The sequence below is a fragment of the Procambarus clarkii genome, chromosome 20 (genome assembly GCF_040958095.1).
Source record: "Procambarus clarkii isolate CNS0578487 chromosome 20, FALCON_Pclarkii_2.0, whole genome shotgun sequence".
Lineage (NCBI taxonomy): Eukaryota > Metazoa > Arthropoda > Malacostraca > Decapoda > Cambaridae > Procambarus > Procambarus clarkii.
The window spans coordinates 36,496,674-36,520,323 of record NC_091169.1 but is presented as its reverse complement, the minus strand read 5'-3'; the positions used below and the strand labels follow the sequence as shown (position 1 = coordinate 36,520,323).

Genomic DNA, 23,650 nt, shown 5'->3' with positions numbered 1-23,650 from the left:
CAACACAAAATACACATGCAATAAAAGTCTAAATATTTCATAAATTGGTATTTTTGAGCTAAGAAAACCCTGAATTATTAGCTAAAACACTGGAATATAATTTATCCATAAGGTTTAGGTAACGTAGGTGGCGTTAATCTATGAATTAAGCAGGATTTTGTGTGGTGTTTCACTGTGTGGTTTTTTCACCCCACGGTGAAAGTAGCGAGTATTAAACTTGTTATCGTCGTCGACAGATGACGTCTGTCTGACGTAAAAGTGTCATAAAATCGAGCTGGTGAACAACTGTTGGGTCAAAATGTTAACCTGAGCACTGGCACGAGGGGCCCGAGGCACGTGTAGCAGTGGGTGAAGGGGCGGGGAGGGGAGAGAGAGAGAGAGTGTGTGTGTCAAGGAGGAGGAGGATGATGGAGTCACCCGGGCCTGCGGCAGGAGGCAGGCATCCCTTGACCTCGACGCCCGTGGGGCCGCCGCTCGTCGACCGCTCCATCAGCTGTGACCCGGACTTCCAGCTCCACGGACTTGCCACGTCCAGTATCAAGCCCGCGTCACAGTCCAATTCTTACGTTCAGAACCACCTGCTTGCTGGCCAAAACAACCATCTACAGTGAGTACTCACCCCCATACAGTCGGCATTTACCTGAGGGGCCACTAACACCTCGACGAGGACGGGAAGCTGGCGGCTTGTCAAAGGTCCCCCCCTCCCACCCCATTTTTCCAGGTGATTTGTCGAAGCTAAATTTGTAAAGGTTCAACAGAGTTTTTTGGCTTTTAGGGCTTCAGCGGGTAGGTGGGTCCATGGGTTTATAACCCTGCGGGTGGTATATGTACAAAGCCACACATACCACCCACAGGGGTGGTATGTGTGGCTTAGTGCACGTACCCCCAGGTGTACTCGCCTAATTGTATTCGCCTAATTGTGCTTGCGGGGGTTGAGCTTTGGCTCTTTGGTCTCGCCTCTCGACTGTCAATCAACTGGTGTACAGATTCCCGAGTCTACTGGGTTCTGTCATATCTACATTTGAAACTGTGTATGGAGTCAGCCTCCACCACATCACTTCCTAGTGCATTCCATTTATTAACTACTGACACTGAAAAAATTCTTTCTAATTTCTCTGTGACTCATCTGGGTACTAAGTTTCCACCTGTGTCCCCTTGTTTCGTGTCCCAACTGTGCTGAAGAGTTTGTCTTTGTCCACCTTGTCAATTCCCCTGAGAATTTTGTAGGTGGTTATCATGTCTCCCCTTACTCTTCTGTCTTCCAGGGATGTGAGGTTCAGCTCCTTTAGCCTTTCCTTGTAGCTCATTCCTCTCAGTTCCGAGACGAGCCTGGTGGCATACCACTGAATCTTCTCTAACTTTGTCTTGTGTTTAATTAGGCATGGACTCCAGGCTGGAGCTGCATACTCCAGGATTGGTCTTACATAAGTGGTATACAGGGTCCTGAACGATTCCTTCCACAAGTTTCTAAAGGCATTCTTATGTTGGCCAGTCTAGCATATGCCGCTGATGATATTCTTTTGATGTGGGCCTCTGGGGACAGGTTCGGTGTGATATCAACCCCCAAATCTTTCTCTCTATTTGACTCTTGCAGGATTTCACCTCCCAGATGGTACCTTGTGTTCAGCCTCCTGCTCCCTTCGCCTAATTTCATTACCTTACACTTTCCTGAGTTGAACTTTAGCAGCAATTTTCCAGCCAGGTGTGGGTGCACATCAGTGTACCTACAGGTGTAGGTACACTTAGTGCCCTCAGGTGTAGATACACCAGCCGCCTATACCTACCTACACCTGGGTGTCTGACGGCTGAGTGGACAGCACTCAGGATTCGTAGTCCTAAGATTCAAGGTTCGATCCCCAGTGGAGGAGGAAACAAATGGGCCAAGTTTCTTTCACCCTGGTGGCCCTGTTCACCTAGCAGTAAATAGGTACATGGGAGTCACACAGCTGCTACGGGCTGCTTCCTGGGGGTGTGTAACAAAAAGGAGGCCTGGTTGAGGACTGGGCTGTGGGGATGTTAAGCCCCAAAATCATCTCGAGATGACACTGATAATACACTCGCAATATACTCACTACTCTACATACTGCACATATCCCACCCACCTATAATGTACCAAAAATATTTATTAAAATTGTTAAAAGTATTTTTGTCAATTTTTTTTTATTTAGCCCTGGTGAGTCACCAATTAAACTACACTGAGTCACCATATTACTGAGTGGAAATTGAACCCCATACCCTCTCCCCCTTGCAAAAAAATCTTACTTAGGATGACCTAATTGATCCCTTGCAGTTATTTGGTCCCTGGATCCCTGGTAATTGAGACCTATTCGAGGAGAGTCAAGAAATCTCGGCTGGCATTCCCTGGGGAGGCAGAGAGTGCAAGGAGATATTATTGGAGTCAAGTGGATGACTGGTATGAACAGAGAAAATATGGTCAAGGTCTTGAAACTATCAGACCAGGTAAAAAATTGTAACAATTGCTATAAACTGGAGATGCTCTGATACTGTAAGGATATGGGAATGTATTGTTTTGGCAACAAGGTGATAGATGAGTGGAATAGATTTCTGGCCAACATCATAGAAGCAAATAGTATAGCTAGATTTAACAATAGGCTCGATAGATACACGGGGAGAGGGTTCGGATCAAGCGTCGAGCCTGGCCTAAGACCAAGCTCAGGGGAATAGGAAAACTCCCGAAACCCTCTCCAGATATGCTCCAGGAGGCCTGGTGACTGAAAGGTGCATGGGCACCTCTCATAATGTGCACATAATTTCCCAATATAGGCTATTAAGGAATCTGCTGTTGCAAATCCCATGAAGGTCAGAAATATCTGTACCTCAACCGTGGCCTAATATCAATAGCCTGCACCCATATTGCACAGAAATATTAGTTGTCACACATAGTCCCTCACCTTTCTGGTCTTATTTGACTTCCACTTTATTGGCTAAGCCTAAGCAGCTAGCACTGTGCATCTGTCAGCTTTGATTAAAGCCCCTAGTGACAAAACATCATCAGTAAAATCTACCCTCAACTTTCATTTTTCTCTACATTACTGTCAATGCTTTGACTCCAACTTGTGGGGGAGGGGGTGTTAACTCTTACTTGTATTGACCAACTACCTCTGTGATTTGCCTAAATAACATTTTGCATAATCTTAATTTACCTGTAAGCTGCCCCAATGTGCCATGTGAGTGCTTCTCACATGTATTCAGCATTGATTTTGTGTGTGGTTTGGGCATTTAGGCCTTAATTCGCATACATTATGCATTTATCACAAAATATGGAGCATGCTTCCACTACATTGGCTCAAAATAATAACGGTATATATACGTTAGTTAAAGTGGAAAACAAAATGGGAAATTATAAATTTCAACAAAATTTAAGAGCTGATGTCTAGGGTTTTATTCCTAACAATCCACATAGAGTAATCACACTAACGTGATGTATCAATGATATACATCACGTTAGATACAATGAACCCTCATTGATACATGATGTATCAATGAGTGATTTTCTCATTGATACATCACGTTAGTGTGATTACTCTGTGTATTAGAAAGAGGCTATTGCTCTAGTAGCACGAATTGATGTGTGGAGCTCCTCCTCCGAGTTAGCACGAAATGCTGCTAACCTAAACATATTGAATATTATTCAAATGCAAAATATAAATGGAAGAAGGTGAACCAATAAATGAGGATTAATAGACTGTCTTGTAAGTGATGTGGCAATATGCACGAGAATGGTTGTTATATAACTAGCAACACTGTACATAAGTAACTATCCTGTAAGGCAACAATAAATTTAAAAGATATATTGCTACACTATATATGATAACCTGAAATAAAACTAAGTCTTTGACTTTAGTAAGGACTTAGGAAAAACAATATAAATGAATGTTTCAAGGTAGTAAAATATAAACAAGATGTAGGGATGTCTGTACCCTGTATTCTAGTGAGGATAAGGGCAAGAGTTGTCCTACTGGAATCTAGATAATTAACTGCAGAGTTACCGTTCCTTGTGCTCTGTAAAAGAATAGTAAACTCCCTACCTGAGCAGTTAATCATGAACTTTGAACAAAGGCTTAGGGGTGCAGGGAGTGTCACCACTGTGACGAGAACGGCTATGCACGTCCCTAATGTATGACACAGTTCTGGATGCGAAAGGATCTCTAGTCCAATACTTCCTCCAAAGTTTAACTTTAAATACAAAGTGGAACATAATGGTTCGAAGACAAATCAAAGTACTCAGTACCAGATAAGTACCCGAGGGGGTGATCTGCCTGAGTGAATCCTCTCTGTTGGGACAAAATTAATGTGGACAAAAAGATATAGCAATAGCTTAGAAGACTAACCATTATGAGCATGAATTTGCGCATAAAACATCACATAATCCAAGTCAATCTAATAAACAGATCACAAATTGCAACACCTGTAAAGTAGATGTGTTCAGTTACCAGTATGTAAATCTCAAAATGAACTCTGAAAAAAATGCAAAGTATAAAAGCCAAGTATAACAACTAAACACAACATTAAGCAAGGGTTACTAGGAACAGCTTCTCAGACCAGCTCCTAGAACAGCTCCTGGCACAGCTCCCGGCACAGCTCCCGGACAGGCCTTAAATTTATGTGATGGGTTGTGGTATCGCAGCTATACTGAACCAAGATGGTATAGCTCACACAAATAAAAAAAAAATGCTGCTATTGGCGTTGCAGTGTGTAAGTCGCAGGTAGAGACAAATAAAAATCATCAAATAAATAATTAAAACAATTTACTGAAATATTAATGAATAAAAGTGACACATGACAATTCTTGGTTATTATTATATAACAAATCAAATAAGTAAATGAAAGTTTAATACAAATCATAAAGATATACTGGTGTACTGAAGACAGCTACCATACCAACATGGTATGTCACAGCGTTGGCTGAAGGTGGATGACGGGTGAGAAACCACTAAGCACTAAGGGAGAGGCTGGCTCCAGAGAGGCGGCGCCCTTTACATAATCCAGCAGTGATGACATTCCGGTGTCAACGCAAGGTGGACATCTGGCCAACTAGCAAACTGCTCGTTTGTGGCTGGCGGTGCTTTTGTGTTGAGCTGCACCACTGCCAGTTGAAGGCGGCCAACTGCTTGTTTGTGGGGACGAACTGCCAGTTGACAGAGGCGCCCGGCTTGCCTCTGAGTCGTACCAGGCCGTGCCAGGCCCTGGGGGGTACAGAGAGGTGGCAGGACTGATGACTCATCTGGGCTGGTGTAGATGTAGACTTCCAGTACAGAGGCATTGAAGGTGAAAGGAAAAGACAGTTCCACTGCTATGCAGGGGATTCACGTGACTAACTATAAATTATATATATATATATATATATATATATATATATATATATATATATATATATATATATATATATATATATATATATATATATATATATATATATATATATATATATATATATATATGCGAACAAGCCTGAATGGTCCCCAGGACAATATGCAACTGAAAACTCACACCCCAGAAGTGACTCGAACCCATACTCCCAGAAGCAACGCAACTGGTATGTACAAGACGCCTTAATCCACTTGACCATCACGACCGGACATAATGAGGTGATAGCCGAGGCTATTTGAACCACCCCACCGCCGGCACTCGGATAGTAATCTTGGGCATAGCATTTTACCAAATCACCTCATTCTTTGGGGCACACGTGAGGAACACAAATGCGAACAAGCCTGAATGGTCCACCTCATTATGTCCGGTCGTGATGGTCAAGTGGATTAAGGCGTCTTGTACATACCAGTTGCGTTGCTTCTGGGAGTATGGGTTCGAGTCACTTCTGGGGTGTGAGTTTTCAGTTGCATATTGTCCTGGGGACCATTCAGGCTTGTTCGCATTTGTGTTCCTCACGTGTGCCCCAAAGAATGAGGTGATTTGGTAAAATGCTATGCCCAAGATTACTATCCGAGTGCCGGCGGTGGGGTGGTTCAAATAGCCTCGGCTATCACCTCATTATGTCCGGTCGTGATGGTCAAGTGGATTAAGGCGTCTTGTACATACCAGTTGCGTTGCTTCTGGGAGTATGGGTTCGAGTCACTTCTGGGGTGTGAGTTTTCAGTTATATATATATATATATATATATATATATATATATATATATATATATATATATATATATATATATATATATATATATATATATATATAATATAATATATATATTTATATATATATATATATATATATATATATATATATATATATATATATATATATATATATATATATATATATATATATATATATATATATATATAATGTCGTAGCCAGAATGCACTTCTCAGCCTACTATGCAAGTCCCGATTTGCCTAATAAGCCAAGTTTTCATGAATTAATTGTTTTTCGACTACCTAACCTAACCTAACGTTTTCGGCTACCTAACCTAACCTATAAAGATAGGTTAGGTTAGGTAAGGTAGGGTTGGTTAGGTTTGCTCATATATCTATATGTTAATTTTAACTCCAAAAAAAGCAAATTGACGTCATACATAATGAAATGGGTAGCTTTATCATTTCATAAGAAAAAAATTAGAGAAAATATATTAATTCAGGAAAACTTGGCTTATTAGGCAAATCGGGCCTTGCATAGTAGGCTGAGAAGTGCGTTCTGGCTACTAGGTACGACTATATATATATATATATATATATATATATATATATATATATATATATATATATATATATATATACATACATACATACATACAGTATATACATATATATATATATATATATACATACATACAGTATATACATATATATATATATATATATATATATATATATATATATATATATATATATATATATATATACATACAGTATATACATATATACATACAGTATATTAATGTCGTACCTAGTAGCCGGAATGCACTTCTCGGCCTACTATGTAAGGCCCGATTTGCCTAATAGGCAGTGATTTTTTTTTTCTTTTTTAAAAAAAAAATTTCCAATTGTTTTATTTGAAATAGTATTATTATTATATTATACTGTATTAAGAACATTAATTATTGATTTAGTTATGTTAGTTTAGGTTAGGTTAATATAGGTAAGGTTAGGTAGGTAGGGTTATCTTGAGAGATGAGATCTTGAGATGATTTCGGGCCTTTGGTGTCCCCGCGGCCCGGTCCTCGACCAGGCCTCCACCCCCGGGAAGCAGCCCGTGACAGCTGACTAACACCCAGGTACCTATTTTACTGCTAGGCAACAGGGGCATAGGGTGAAAGAAACTTTGCCCATTTTTTCTCGCTGGCGCCTGGGATCGAACCCGGGACCACAGGATCACAAGTCCAGCGTGCTGTCCACTCGGCCGACCGGCTCCCGACCAGCCTAGATGGCTTGGACAACTCGGCTCAGGTTAGGTTCTTTTGTTATACTATATTTCCATTAATTTCAATACTATTTGGGCTAATTCAATAATACAGAACCACTAAGATCGAATACCAGGGTAGGTTAGGTTGACGTATACCTACGTTAGTTTTAACTCAAATTAAACAAAATGAACTCATACATAATGATATGGATAGCTTTATCATTTCATAAGTACAAAATTAGGAAAATATATCAATTCATGAAAACTTGGCTAATTGGCTAAATCGGGCCATGCATAGTAGGCCGAGTACTGCATTATGGCTACTAGGTACAACATATATATAATATATATACAGTATATATTATATATATATATAATATATATATTAATATATATATATAATATATATATATATATATATATAATATATAAAATATTAAATATTGAAGCATGTCTAATATTCAATCTATATTATAATTCGGTGTCAGGTTCGCTAGTGTTGAATTTAACACACAAGTTTTTCTTATAGAATTTATTATCAGGTTAGCTGTTGAAACTGGACTTACTATAAACAAATATTAAAATGCAGTTTAACTAAGGATACACTAAATAAAGCTTGGGAATCACTAAGATCGAATACCAATGACCAGGAACTAGTATTGTGTATTTTAAGGTTACTCAACCCACACATGCACAGGTCTTAAGACCTTGTAATTGGTTAGGAAAATCTTGGACTGGCAGTTTTCTGTGCTTCTTAAAATTGCTAGTTCATTACATACTAGCCTGTGCATTGCATACTAGCCTGTGCATTGTATACTAGCCTGTGCATTGCATTCTAGCCTGTGCATTGCATACTAGTCTAGCCTGTGCATTGCATACTAGCCTGTGCATTGCACATTAGCCTGTGCATTGCACATTAGCCTGTGCCTCACATATTAGCCTGTCCTTACAATCACTAGTGCATCATAGACCAGCCTGTGCATTGCACAGCAAACCCGTGCTGTCTTATAGAGGTCACAATGTTTCCTGGCACCCTCTTTGTTCTATGCAACCGAACAGTGATAAGGGCGGTATTATCACCTCAGCGTCATGCTGTAAAGTTGATAGATTAAGTGTGTCTCGAGTGACTAGGACAAGGAAAGGAATTAGAAGTGGTTGTGCTGGACGTCTTCAAGAGGAAACTAGATAGTTTCCTCCAAGGAGTGCCGGACCAACCGGGCTGCAGTGGGTATGTGGGCCTGTTGGACCAAACTCTCACAAGTCAAGCCTGGCCTCAGGCCGGGCTTGGGGAGTAGAAGAATTCCTAGAACCTCATCAACCAGGACATCCCATGTTTTTATTAAGAGTGCTCAGCCAGTAACTTGGGTTATATTAGCATAAGAGTATGCTTGTCTATCTGAGCCAACGTGTCCTCCTAATAGCATGTCGCATTTCGACGTATACTTTACCTAAGGCCAAACACTGTCTTAATAGAAAATGGTAGCAGCTCGCAAAATTGACATACTGTCCTATTTTCTGTTAGTGGGTTCTCTGGTAGGTTAGGATAAGGCACTTTAGTACGACAGTTTCTTGACATTGAGAACACTCGCGAGAGCTGGCTGGTCTGAGGCTGGTAGCCAGAGGCTTAGAGCAAGCCTCGCCCAGCTTTCACACATGAAACGATTGGGGAATGTAAGTGTGTCAGGGGCAAGTCAAGGTCAGCCCCATGCCACACTTTAGGAAATATAATTCATAATACTGTAGTAATAGTAATTAATAGTGTCATGGGACAGGTAGCATATGCATACAGTATATGTAAGGCTTATATAGAGACACCACGTCTCCCCCCCCCCCCCCAAGTCAAATTACTGACCCTCCCCAGGATGCAACCCCACAACAACCCAGGCTGACTATCGCCTGGGTACCTTACTTACTGCTTGGTGAACAGACGCATTAGGTGATAGGAAACCCCCTCCAACCATTTCTGTCTCGCCCGGTATTCGAACCCGGAATTCTGGATTGTGGGTCGAGAACGAACCCAACTGTACTATAACAGGAACCCTACTACATATAAACATAAAGCACCCTGTATTGTATTGAAAATCACCCCCATCCCCTGTATTTTCAATACAGAATATGTTTACAATAGTTATTTAATAGTTTCAGTGCTTCGAAATATTAAATTATTTAAGAGAGAAGGGAGAGAAGGAAGAACGGGGGGAAGGGGATGTTGTAAGAGAAATAATGGGAGAGGGAAGGTGGAGATGGGGGCAATGAGAGGGGTGGATGGGCTGTAGAGGAGAGGGGGATTTGGGAGGAGTAGGGGGGGATGTTGAGGGGCGAAGGTGGAGAGTTGAAGTAGGGGAATGTTGAAGGAGAGAGGTGGAGAAGGGGATGTAGAAGAGAGATGAGAGAGGGGGAAGGGATGGGGAAAGCCGGGTGCACCCAGGCAGTGTTGCCAGATTTTGCTGAAAGTAACGAATTGGGCGACATTTGAAAGCCCAACACTCGTAAATTTTCAATTTTGCTACGTGCGACTTTTTGCGCGGCTAATTTAAAACCAAGTTGAGTTAATTTACGCTATTAATGTTAAAGTCAATGACGGATTATTTATGCCTTTATAATGTAATGTGCGTAAATCATAGTTGTATCCAACAGCCTGGTTGACCTGACCACCAACCCCAGGAGGCCTGGTCAGTGACTAGGCCCCTGGGGACGTTGATCCTCGAAAGCTTAGAAAGAAAAAGTAACCGCAAGGCTTAAGGTAATCCTTCCCAGGGGCGATAGATCTTGAAAATCAAACTCGCTGCTCGTCCTCTGAACCACCCATGTCGACTCCCAGAACCCCATCAACCAGGTATCAACCAGGACTAGGCTAAAATATGATTCTGCGATACACAAGAATGAGGTTGAGGGTGCAAAAGACCTTCTTAATTAATAATAATGTAGTAGTAGTTACTAGTAGAAGTCCATCAGTTTCAGGAGACTATGGAGTAGCGCTCTGATTGTCGGTCTGGTATGGCCTCTCCAGGAGTTTCCTCTCCTAACCCTTCCAAGTAAGCCAGAGGACTCAAACAAAAAACGGGACAGTACATCACTTTCGTGAGCCGATTTTATTTACAATTACGTCCATTTTTGGCCATAGCGCGCATACGAGCGAAAAGCAATATTATTTTTAAGACGGGTTGCTCCAAGGCGCAAAGCCAGGGTAGGCTTTGTTCAGCTGTGAAGACGTGCAGGGGGGGACTGCACACCCGTAATTGTCCTTCATGCAGCAAATATTGGTGACTTATCCAATTATGGCATCATTTTAGTAAATAAGTGCTGTGATAATCTTAATAAAACCATTAAATTATGCCGTGTACTCTACCTGGTTGACGGGGTTCTGGGAGGAGTTCTACTCCCCAAGGCCGGCCCGAGGCCAGGCTTTACGTGAGTTTGGTCCACTAGGCTGTTGCTTGGAGCGGCTTACGTGTTCAAATATATTCTAAAAACCGTATCAGTCAGTAAACAAAAATGTTGGCCATGTTTTCCTACAAATTCACGACTTTCAGCAGTTCAAATCTGGCAAGGCTGCTCCCTCCAGGGTACCCCCTTGTAGTAGAGAAGAACAGTTAAAGATTGGGGGCCTGACAGCTGAGTGGGCAGTGCTTCGGATTCGTAGTCCTGAGGTTCCGGGTTCGATCCCCGGTGGAGGCGGAAACAAATGGGCAGAGTTTCTTTCACCCTGATGCCCCAACCTAGCGGTAAATAGGTACCTGGGAGTTACATTTACTACGGGCTGCTTCCTGTGGGTAATCTTGAGATGATTTCGAGGCTCAGCGTCCCAGCGGTCCAGTCCTCGACCAGGCCTCCTTTTTGTTACACACCCCTTGGGAAGCAGTCCGTAGCAGCTGTCTAACTACCAGGTACCTATTTACTGCTAGGTAACAGGGGCATCAGTGTGAAAAACTTTTTGCCAATTTGTCTCAGCCTTCACCGGGGATCGAACCCGGAACCTCTGGACTAGAAATACGAAGCGATGTCCACTCAGCCGCCAGGTGCATGTTGGGTGACTTTTTGTACCACAATTCATATTCAGTTTCTCAGGGGTCCGTCTAATTACCCAAAGCTTCCTAGCATTTCGTTATAGCAAACTTTTTTTTTAATGTTCTACATCCAGCACCAACATTATAGTGTGTAAATATATCACATGTCTTCATTACATATGAAGTGCTAGGAAAATTTTGGTAGCTTTGGGTAATTAGACGGGCCGTTCTCAGTGCTGGCTTGTTGAACATGTAGGTCAGTGTGTGACAAACTGTCCAGGTTCAATACACTCTCCTTGGACATAAACTATGTAATCCTTAATATAATGTAGGCCTCTAAGGTAGGTACATAAATACCTATCTACCTAAGTATATTTAATACAAAAAACAAGTGTAATAACGGTGGGGTTTACAGGAATGATGGACAGTTACAGCCCCTCTCCTGTGGCAGGTAAGTCCACCACGGTCTCACCATAGCCCCTGCTACTTGCCCCGCTCCTGTGGTAGGTAAGTTACGGGCTCACTATACCCCGTGCTACTTGGAACTTGTTTCGAGTAGCTGAATCTATAACAATAACAGCAGCAGCAGCCCCGCTCCTGTGGCAGGTAAGTCCACTTTGGGGGCTCACCATAGCCCCTGCTACTTGCCCCGCTCCTGTGGTAAGTAAGTTACGGGCTCACCATAGCCCGTGCTACTTGGAACTTCTTGTTCCGAGTAGCTGAATCTATAACAGCAGCAGCGGCGTGATGGGGGTGAGTGGTGTCGGGGTCATGATGGGGTGGGGGCTGGGGAATGAAGTTAGCAATGCGTGGTATGGAGTGTGTGCCCAGGCAGTAACAGTTTACTAAAGCATGGTTGAGGAAATTATTCTATATGGGTTCATAAGGGGGTATGAGGAACACCATCTTGCATTTAATAACCACTACCACCACCAGTCACAACCCATCACCCACGCAATTACTCCATCCCTTCACCCACGCAATTACTCCATCCCTTCACCCACGCAATTACTCCATCCCTTCACCCACGCAATTACTCCATCCCTTCCCCCATCGCACCAACACCCCATTCCCCCAATAACACCAGTCACCCATCATCACCGTTATCGTCACTACTACTTTATTGCAGACATGTCCTAATCAAGGATCGATGTGGTAGAGCCAGCTATGTGGGCTGGCAGCATGTCTGACAGTCCGTTCCAATGTGTTTACTCAGCATACATAGCAGCATGTTTCAGTGTGTTTACACAGCATACATAGCAGCATGTTTCAGTGTGTTTACACAGCATACATAGCAGCATGTTCCAGTGTGTTTACACAGCATACATAGCAGCTTGAGCGTTGCCATCAACTAACGCACGTGCCTTAGTATGGGGGTCTGCGTTGTGAAGGTCTCATGACAGACGCTCCAGGTATTTTCCTAAAGTAACGGGTCTCAACTTTAAACATTCGTGTTTAATGCTTAAGATTTAAAATAAAACAAAGTTGCATCAAATAGGTTTTTATGAGACAGTGTTCAGTATATAGTTTGTATACACTTAAAATTGTGGTGAGGTTGAAGACAAGATTTTAATAGTTTATATAAATTATTAGATTTGTGTCAACGAGACTTCAGATTTTGTCAGTAACCTTCAGATATATACATGGGTGTTTTGATTGTAATGACCCTGATTGTAATACCTCGCCTTGTATCTATCTCGACCGCGCACTCCGCTACTACCACTGAGCTAACCGTGCAATCTCCGCTCTTTCTATGGTAATAACAGATGCTATACCGATCATATAAGATGTTAACACTCGGGCCGTCATACGAAGACGTAAACCAGTACACAGAGGAAGGAGAGAGAGAGGAAGAGGGAGGCAGAGCGAGGGGAGAGAGAGAGGGAGGAGAGCGAGAACGAGAGCAAGGGAGGGAGAACGAGAGCGAGTGAGGGCGAGGGAGAGTGAGACACTAGTGAGGGAGAGTGAGACAGAAAGATAGAGATAATCGTAGTCACAACCTATCGTATGAGTTACCGAGTGACGCTGCCACCACCCTGAGTTACCGGACAGGGGACCGGAGTGAGAGTCGTAGGTCTTGCAGATGGAGTAACCTACCAGGACAGGTGTAGGGGACAATTGAACGGTACAAGGATCCTGGCCTGACACTCGAATAATCCTGACCACTTGGGAACTATAGTGTACACAAGAATAAGGCGGGACACACCAACACTAATACCTCAACACGGAAGACGAACGGGGGGAGGAGTACTGAATAATTAAGAGCACTAGGTCACTAGGGCAAAGGGGACGGTAGGCCCAATATCACTAAAGCAAGGAACCATTAATACACATTTAATAACACTTAATATCTGACTTTATTTGAAATAATTAAATAAGACACTCCCTAACTATATTCCCTACTAGAGGCCAAGGGTACTGAATGAGGTGCTTTAGTACAAGAGAGCCGTACTTACTCGTATGTTGTTCCACAGTTTCCCTGGAGATGATGTTCTTTCCCAGAGTCCACACACACCTCCCTACTGGGCTGTGCCCACTCAACTGACTCCCCTGATCTGCTGCTCCTCAGCTGAACATGAGGGTTTTGCATTTGTTGTTTAGGGGTTAATCCCTGAAGATTACCATGACGGCATCAATTCTGACCTCTTTGTGATTCGATGACCGTTGACCTGACTCTATGGCTAACTTATACAGAGGTGTAACTTTTACATTGTCTGCCGTCGCCTGACTGGCGCCTGTGGGTTGTTCATCCTCCACGTGGCCTGTTCATGCTGTTATGATGTTCATGTACTATGTACTGCTCTCTTGTTACATAAGCACCTCATTCAGTACCCTTGGCCTCTAGTAGGGAATATAGTTAGGGAGTGTCTTATTTAATTATTTCAAATAAAGTCAGATATTAAGTGTTATTAAATGTGTATTAATGGTTCCTTGCTTTAGTGATATTGGGCCTACCGTCCCCTTTGCCCTAGTGACCTAGTGCTCTTAATTATTCAGTACTCCTCCCCCCGTTCGTCTTCCGTGTTGAGGTATTAGTGTTGGTGTGTCCCGCCTTATTCTTGTGTACACTATAGTTCCCAAGTGGTCAGGATTATTCGAGTGTCAGGCCAGGATCCTTGTACCGTTCAATTGTCCCCTACACCTGTCCTGGTAGGTTACTCCATCTGCAAGACCTACGACTCTCACTCCGGTCCCCTGTCCGGTAACTCAGGGTGGTGGCAGCGTCACTCGGTAACTCATACGATAGGTTGTGACTACGATTATCTCTATCTTTCTGTCTCACTCTCCCTCACTAGTGTCTCACTCTCCCTCGCCCTCACTCGCTCTCGTTCTCCCTCCCTTGCTCTCGTTCTCGCTCTCCTCTCTCTCTCCCCTCGCTCTGCCTCCCTCTTCCTCTCTCTCTCCTTCCTCTGTGTACTGGTTTACGTCTTCGTATGACGGCCCGAGTGTTAACATCTTATATGATCGGTATAGCATCTGTTATTACCATAGAAAGAGCGGAGATTGCACGGTTAGCTCAGTGGTAGTAGCGGAGTGCGCGGTCGAGATAGATACAAGGCGAGGTATTACAATCAGGGTCATTACAATGGTGGCAGCGGTGGGGAGGTGTAACTTTTACATTGTCTGCCGTCGCCTGACTGGCGCCTGTGGGTTGTTCATCCTCCACGTGGCCTGTTCATGCTGTTATGATGTTCATGTACTATGTACTGCTCTCTTGTTACATATCCCCCAATGTCCCGGTTTAAGAAAAACCGTTGGCGAGGAACTCGAACATGGCTTTTCTTATCCCAGACCATAAAGGAACTAGCACATGCCTCGAAAAAAAAATAGCTACCCTATCTAAATATATACATTTCACAGTCGAGAAATATTTATAAAGACTCTCAACAATAACAGTTACCATGGTAACTCAAAATCCAGGCTGACCATACCTGCATGGCAGCCCATCAATCCTCTCAGATGACCAATCAACATTTGAAAAAAATAACACAATTTATGATGACCAATTAAATTTATATTGGAACCATCTTTCCGCTGGTTCCCCAGTTCACCAGAGTCTACACAAAAATTTTTGTTCATAACTTATTTTCTCTGTAACGGTGAACTCCAAGTTTTCTGAACTTAAAACAATTACATATATATTGTATATACAAATTAACAAAGTCTTTATTCCCGACGAGTCCGTTGTCCCGATGTTGTTGACTCGCCCATTGCTGTATTCTTGCTGTAGTTCTGCAACGATGCGTCGTGTTCTTCACCAACGATGTTCTTCAGCTGGCCTCAGTTGTTGTGAGAAGAGATCCACTCCCCTCCTGACTAGAGTCTTCCACTGATCTAGTCCACAATCTGCAGTACATCCGCGCTGCTGGTCCCTACTTCCGGGTCGTCGACGAGGCGATGACGTCGGTGTTGACAGCGATGATTGACTTGCTGTCCGGTCACAGGGGGAACTCTGGCGTACCTGGGTTCCATCCTCTTGTAAGATGTTGTCGCCTGCTGAACGTCTGCTGGCGATGTTCTGCCTGCCGCATACATGTTGCCTTCCTGGGAGTACTGAGACGTTGACACCAGACGAGGTCTTGCTTGATGAGTGGACAGCTCCAGTTCGTTGAGGCGGGGTGGGCGTGGCGGCAGAACCCTCGGGTCCCGGCTCCAGCTCTTGGGTTCCATCCGCTTACAGGTGTTTCTTCTGCTACGTCGTACTAGGCCTTTACGACTTTCTTCGTTATCCCATCATGCACATGATTGTAGGCCCAAGATGCAAATCGTGCATCCGCGTTGGCGTATCATGCACACTCTAGAGGGAACGTGCTGTTCTTACGTAGCCACCAAGTTTCACATCTTGTTGCTCGGCGCATCAGAAACCTCAGGAGTGGGCAAGACCTTGTGTAATCCCGCAACCGTTGCCCAATCCACTCCGTTGTTCTTGGCTGTTCATTTCCGGTCACCGGTGTTCTTTATAGCAAGGCAGGTGACCTCATTAATGTCTCGTCTGATATGTTGAATCAGTCCTCCAGATGACCGCTAGTGTTGGCAGTTCCATAACCTCATTAAGTGATGAGGTGTTGGCTGTGACCTTGACTTGTAGCCGCCCCCACCATGGCAGGTACCACTAATAAGGGTGGGGGGGTGAGGGATGGAGGGGGTGATGTAGTGTGACCCGTCCTGTCCCTCGGGAACTAAACCTGGTTCCCGCCAGACAATAGCGGTGACATGCTACTCTGGCCTCAGTTGTAGAGATGGGATATGGCCGACAGTGTGGCAATGTGAGCAGACCTGGGAAAAGAAACATTCATAACTCATGTCTGGTGGAGACCTGGATCTGCCCTGGAGGTTTTGAGAAAGATAACTCCTCCAGGGTAGGTAAAGGTACGTCACTCTTGACTAAGCACCTACAGTACAATTCTTTGCCTCTACCTATAACTCAGATGACAGCTGAACTCAGTTACTGTGCGCTCATGTGCGCGCGAGATCTGGTGACCATAGGGTGACCAGGCCTAACTTGGCTACTAAGTAAGGATGATAGGATGTCATCATCCTCCTCCGATTGAGCATCAGGAATAACCATTCCCTCCACTCTCTCAGGGACTGGAATTACTGAAGGTAATTCCAGTTCTTCCCTTGCTACATAAAGTTTCAATTTATTTATATGGATGGTTCTTTCAACCTGGTCTTCAAATATACCCTTAATTATGAAATTTACTGGGCCTAGTTTCTTAATAACTCTATAAGGGCCTCGCCATCTAGCTGCTAACTTCCTACTCTGATTGGCGGGCGCTGACTCATTCAACCGCATCACTAGGCTTCCCTCTTTCACTCTTAATGGTTGTACCTGCTTATCATAATAATGGGCATACCGTGTCCTTGCTTTCTTTGATGCTTCAGCTGCTATCCTCCATGCATTCTTCATCTTGGTGAGGATTTCTGAAGGATAATCCTCTCCATAACTAATAGTATGTCTGTTAAGCAGACCTGACGCAAAATTACACGAGTGTCCAGTAAACAGCAAGAGTGGTTGAGTATTTATTGACTGGTGCACTGCGGTGTTTAGTGCAAACTGAACAAAGGGCAACTGTTCATCCCAAGTGGCCGGGTCATTCTCTGCTAAAATGGTGGCTTAGCGGTGGTGAACATTGTTTTACAGTGTTCAGTCTCACGCGTCTTGTGCCGTTCGGTGTAGCTATTAAGTAGTTTTTGTTACATGATGTTGACCGCATTAAATATTTATGGCAAACTAAGACACATTAACACAATCTTTATCAGAATTATATAGTTGCAGGTACTTATAATACCAAAATTTTCCATTTCCGGAAATTCATTTTTTAATACCTGCAGCTTTAATACTGCTATAATTATACACGTCTATAATTTCAAGGGCATAAGGAATCGTTAGCATGAAAGGGTTGGGGGGAATAAAACGCTATAATGGTAGAGCTATACATCTTCAAAGACATGCACTCCTTCATTTGTTATACCTTTCTTTATTTATATATTCAATTGTTACATTCTTGTACAGCCACTAGTACGCGTAGCGTTTCGGGCAAGTCCTTAATCTGGGGACTTGTCTTCACACTGTGTGCTATATCTTACAGTATATGCTATAAGAAGCACCGTCACAATTCAACAGTCATCATCAGCAACAGATGATTCAGCAACAGATTCAACAACACATCAGCAACACATTATTTACTAAAGTCAGGTGTCGGCTGCACTGCTCTCTGTAAATTACAGAGTACAGTACAGTACCAACAAGTACATTAACCCCCTAAAACAAAACAACAGCCGCTTCCACCCAGACTTGCCCTTTACCATATCCATAGTAGTTAGTAGTTTTAGATTCAGCTACTCGGAACAAAAGTTCCAAGTAGCACGGGCTATGGTGAGCCCGTAGTTACCTGGCACAGGCTACCTACCTTGAGGCTACCTTGAGGTGCTTCCGGGGCTTAGTGTCCCCGCGGCCCGGTCGTCGACCAGGCCTCCTGGTTGCTGGACTGATCAACCAGGCTGTTAGACGCGGCTGCTCGCAGCCTGACGTATGAGTCACAGCCTGGAGCGGGGCTGTGTGTACCATATCGAGTGTGATAAAGTTAATACTCGTCCTACAACAATCTCGTCCTTCCATCTGCCTGGCCTTCCTCTTGTACCCTCGGATTCATATGTGGGTTCCCATTGTCCGAGAAGGGAGGCTTATGTACAAATGAACAAATCCACAAGGACCGTGACGAGGATTCGAACCTGCGTCCGGGAGCATGGTTAGTGTGATCTCCGTGTGTGAAGGGAGGCTTATCGTGGTCTCCCAAGGCCTAGGGATTAGGCCAACTGCCGACCTTTTGGGTCGGTAGAAATTTGAATGACCTGACGTCCAGCAACCCCAAACAGTTTCCATAATAGATCAAGTTGCTGACTTTCAATTTTATCTGGTAATTCCGGTTTTACATATCGAGTACTTTGATAAAATGTGTGTGAAATTTCATGGAAATATTTCCATGTTATAATATTATCAATATTAGTGAATGGAGGGAAGTAGTGAGTACCAGAAGCTAGGGTCAGCTTCTGGTACTCACTGGTAGGGTCAGTGGTGGCGTGGTATTGTGATGGGGGGGGGGGAGGGAGTTGGGTCGAACAAGTATATTCTCGTTTGGGCGAAACTTAGGCAGGTACACTTTGGGGGAGGTGGTGTAGCAACCTTGGGTCACTGAGAGCTTATTGTTGAAGAGGATGAGTCACAACGGGGTTGTAGATTAACACTCTCAACCAGGCCAACCCATACATCTGATTTTTTTAATGTGTATATATATATATATATATATATATATATATATATATATATATATATATATATATATACAAAAAAAATTCTTACATTCTTGTAAAGCCACTAGCACACACAGCGTTGCGGACAGGTTCCTAATCCTAATTTTCCCCGGAATACGACCCGCCAAATCGTTTAACAACCAGGTACCCATTCACTACTGGGTTAACAGGCTACAGTTAAGGATTGGTACCTGGTCACTGCTCCCCGGCCAGGATACAAACCCAGGCCAAAGAGCTCGCGAAGCGCTGGTAGAGTGCTTTACCACTGCGCCGCGGGGACTGAAAAATGAGGAATTAATGACTGCTGGGTCCGTCTTGGACCATTCTCAAGTCGATCGACTTGAGAATGGTCCAGGACGGACCGAAACGTTGTCGTCCCTTCACCTTCTAGTGTGTGGTCTGGTCAACATACTTTAGCCACGTTATTGTGACTCATCGCCTGACTCGTGTACAAGTTACAGTATATAGTTAGTTTTAGTATTGATGAATTCTTTCACATCCGTATATCTCTCAAGCGGAGCACAGATTCATAATGGGGCTGGTAATGCAGCCCGTTCTCTTGATTTGCCACTGCGTAACACACTTCAACCTCCTAACCTGACCAGCTCCTGTGCTATGTAAGTTCACTACGGGCTCACCGTAGCCCGTGCTACTTGGATTTTTTTTCCCTTTAGCTGAATCTTAAACAACCACAACCTCCTAACCTGACCAGAAACGTACAAACCCAAGCAACCTATCGAGTCTATGCATAGAAAACGTAGGTATTTGTGAGCCGTTGCTCATCATAGTCTGTTATATTTGTTACGTTGGTTACCATAATGTAAACAACGCAACTTACTGCTTTAAGAGGACGGAGTGGGTCCGTCTAATTACCACAAGCTACCACAAACTACACAAACTTCAGAAAGCTTCCTGGCAATACGTTAGTAATGAATAAATATGATATATTAAGTTAGGCTGACCTAACCTATCCTAACCTATTCTAACCTAACCTAACCTAACTTAACCAAACCTAACCTAACCGAAGCTTGGATCGTCGACTTGATTTGGCGTCACCAGCTTTTTATTTTCGTCTAATTTCTTTATAAAAAGATACTTTTTCAGATTAAAATTATGTTTTTTCGTGTTGTACATTCAGCACCAACATTATAATGAGTAAATATATCATATTTATTCATTACTAACGTATTGCCAGGAAGCTTTCTGAAGTTTGTGTAGTTTGTGGTAGCTTGTGGTAATTAGACGGACCGGACGGAGTTGATCATTGCTGAAGAAAACAATGATCAACCGGCGGCTGAGCTGACAGAACACTGTACGCGTGACCCTGTGGTCCCGGGTTCAATCCCGGACGCCGGCGAGAAACAATGGGGGCAGAGTTTCTTTCACTCTGATGCTCCTGTTACCTAGCAGTAAATAGGTACTTGGGAGTTAGACAGCTGCTACGCGCTGCTTCCTGGGGGTGTGTAACAAAAAGGAGGCCTGGTCGAGGACCGGGACGCGGGGACGCTAAGCCCCGAAATCCTCTCAAGATAACCTCAAGATAATACCATGGAGAAAATGCCACTTGCTCAGAAAAATTAATTTATTAAGGTTCCCTCGTAGCCTATCCATCCTGTTGATGTTGTTGTTTAAGATTCACTACTGGGAACAAAAAAGTTCCAAGCAGCACGGGCTATGGTGAGCCCGTAGAAGTGGGTGATGGTGGAAAGGGTGCTGAGGTGTATAATGTCTTCAGAAACTGAACCCTATTGTTCTTTAAGAGGGTTGGTGATAATCCAGAGGTCCACGGTTGTTTCAACACCCTCCCAGCGAGCATAAGAAATATTGCCGGAACAACCGTGGACATCTTCAAGAGGAAACTAGATTTATTCCTCCAAGGTGTGCAGGACCAACCGGGCTGTGGTGGGTATGTGGGCCTGCGGGCCGCTCCAAGCAACAGCCTGGTGGACCAAACTCTCACAAGTCAAGCCTGGCCTCGGGCCGGGCTTGGGGAGTAGAACTCCCAGAACCCCATCAACCAGGTATAATGACAAAATTGTCAACAGATAAAATGTCATCGTGCAGGGCAATTCTGGTCCTGGATTCGTCAAGTATTTACGCAGTCACTTACGATACCTGTGTGCCGAACCACTTGAGCTGGACGGTAGAGCGACGGTCTCGCTTCGTGCAGGTTGGCGTTCAATCCCCGACCGTCCATAAGTGGTTGGGCACCATTCTCCCCCCCCCCCCCCGTTCCATCCCAAATCCTTATCCTGACCCCTTCCCAGTTTTATAGTCTAAATGGCTTGGCGCTTTCTCCTGATAGTTCCCTTCCCTTACGATACCTGTACATCTTGGACCATCAGGGTTGCTCTGTGTGCATTCATTAAACAGTTTGTGAACGCCGAAGCACTACCACATTGTTTGTAACAATAATAACTCTTGAGTTGTTAAATTTTGAAGTATTATAAACTGTTTAGTAAATGTAAACAAAACCCGCCCATTATTAAGGATGTACAGGTTTCGTAAGTGTAAATGTTTGATGAATCCTATCCTTATGTGCACTATTTTAGTGCCAGCAAGGCTAGCTGCAGCCTATAACAGTACACTGTACGAGGTAATATTCTTAGTATAAACCAACTAACAAACAGTAAAGAGTAGAACAGGTGTTGACCAGACCACACATTAGAAGGTGAAGGGACGACGACGTTTCGGTCCGTCCTGGACCATTCTCAAGTCACAACCGACTTGAGAATGGTCCAGGACGGACCGAAACGTCGTCGTCCCTTCCCCTTCTAGTGTGTGGTCTGGTCAACATCCTTCAGCCACGTTATTGTGACTCATCGCCTGCAGTAGAACAGGTTTTCTGACACAATTGTCCAATCATGGGTTTAATCATAACAACTATTCGTGCAGATTCCACTTATATAAAACGGGTTTAAATAGTTCGTAAGGGACACGGTTGGACCGGTGCGTGGATTGTAATGACGCGGCCCAATGAATGTAATCAAATGACTGCGCACATGACAGATTGATTGATGAAGATTAAGCCACCCAAAAGGTGGCATGGGCATGAATAGCCCGTAAGTGGTAGCCCTTTTGAGCCATTACCAGTATCAAGAGCTGATACTGGAGATCTGTGGAGGTGCGACTGCACCCTGCGTGACGGGAGATGTCTCCCGTGGCACATGACAGATTTTTCTGGGGTTATGTCATGATTGCATTAGTCGCAGCGGGAACATGACAGTGTCGCGGCTAGTGTCATTTGAGTCGCATGACAATACCACGAGGGAAAGTGTATACTGTGGTTTACGTCCGGTTTGTTTTTGATGGGGCCAGATTCACGAAAGCTCTTACGCAAGCACTTACGAACGTGCACGTCTTTCCGCAATCTTTGACGGCTTTGGTTACATTTATTAAACAGTTTACAAGCATGAAAACTTCCCATTCAACTGTTGTTATTGTTATGAACAGCCTCCTGGTGCTTCGGAGCTCGTTAACTGTTTAATAATTGGAAACAAAGCTGCCAAAGATTGAGAAAAGAGGTATAGGTTCGTAAGTGCTTTCGTGAATCTGTTGCCGGCTAGGCTTCCCTGCTGCCTGCCTTGCCAGCCAGGCTGATCAACCAGGCTGCTGCGGCTTGTGCAACCCGTTCTCTTGATTTGCCACAACGTACAAAATACAAATGTGCTAAGTTAACCAAACCACACACTAGAAACTGAAGGGACGACGACGTTTCAGTCCGTCTTGGACCATTCTCAAGTCGATTGTGATGAGGGAATGTTGTTTTTAGATTTAGCTACTCGGAACGAAATGTCCATGTAGTACGGGCTATGGTGAGCCCGTAAGGCTGTGCTCGTGCTAACCTAACCACCAAGCCAAGCATCCCACCTAACCCAATCTACAGATGCATAGAAAACTGATATTTGCTAGCCGCTATTTTTCATAATATTTTTCAATTTGTACGTTTGGGTCTGTGATGTACAAAAAGATACTATGCCGGCAGTTGTCGGCTGCATGCCTCATACGGTTTTAGTTAAATCATGGCCATCTGCCGGGAAGAGAAGTGACTAAGCAACCAAACAAGTGTGTGCTTTATCCCGAACTTTGCCAGACAGCCCCGCTCCTGTGCCAGATAAGTACACTACGGGCTCACCATAGTCCGTGCTACTTGCCCCGCTCCTATGCCGGGTAAGTTACAGGCTCACCATAGCCCTTGTTACTTGCCCCGCTCCTGTGGCTGGTAAGTTACGGGCTCACCAAAGCCCGTGCTACTTGCCCCGCTCCTGTGCCGGGTAAGTTACGGGCTCACCATAGCCCGTGTTACTTGGAACTTGTTCCGAGTAGCTGAATCTATAACAGCAACAACAACTGAACTTTGCCATTGGTTTGGTAACTGGGCACGCGTTGTTGGGTCTGCTGCTCAATTCGTTGCCAGTTTTGGTGTGACAACACTTCAATGTTGCTTATTGCACACC

General features: G+C 44.0%; 1 protein-coding gene across 1 annotated transcript in view; it reads left to right on the top strand.

Moving 5' to 3' along the window:
• Positions 1-208: 208 nt before the first annotated feature.
• Positions 209-23,650, top strand: part of LOC123755329 (protein Aster-B) — a 150,439-nt gene continuing 126,997 nt past the window's right edge. The window contains exon 1 of the mRNA XM_045737856.2: positions 209-607. Within this exon, the coding sequence (XP_045593812.1) occupies positions 405-607 (203 nt within the window). The 5' untranslated portion in view covers positions 209-404. The remainder of the gene's footprint in view (positions 608-23,650) is intronic.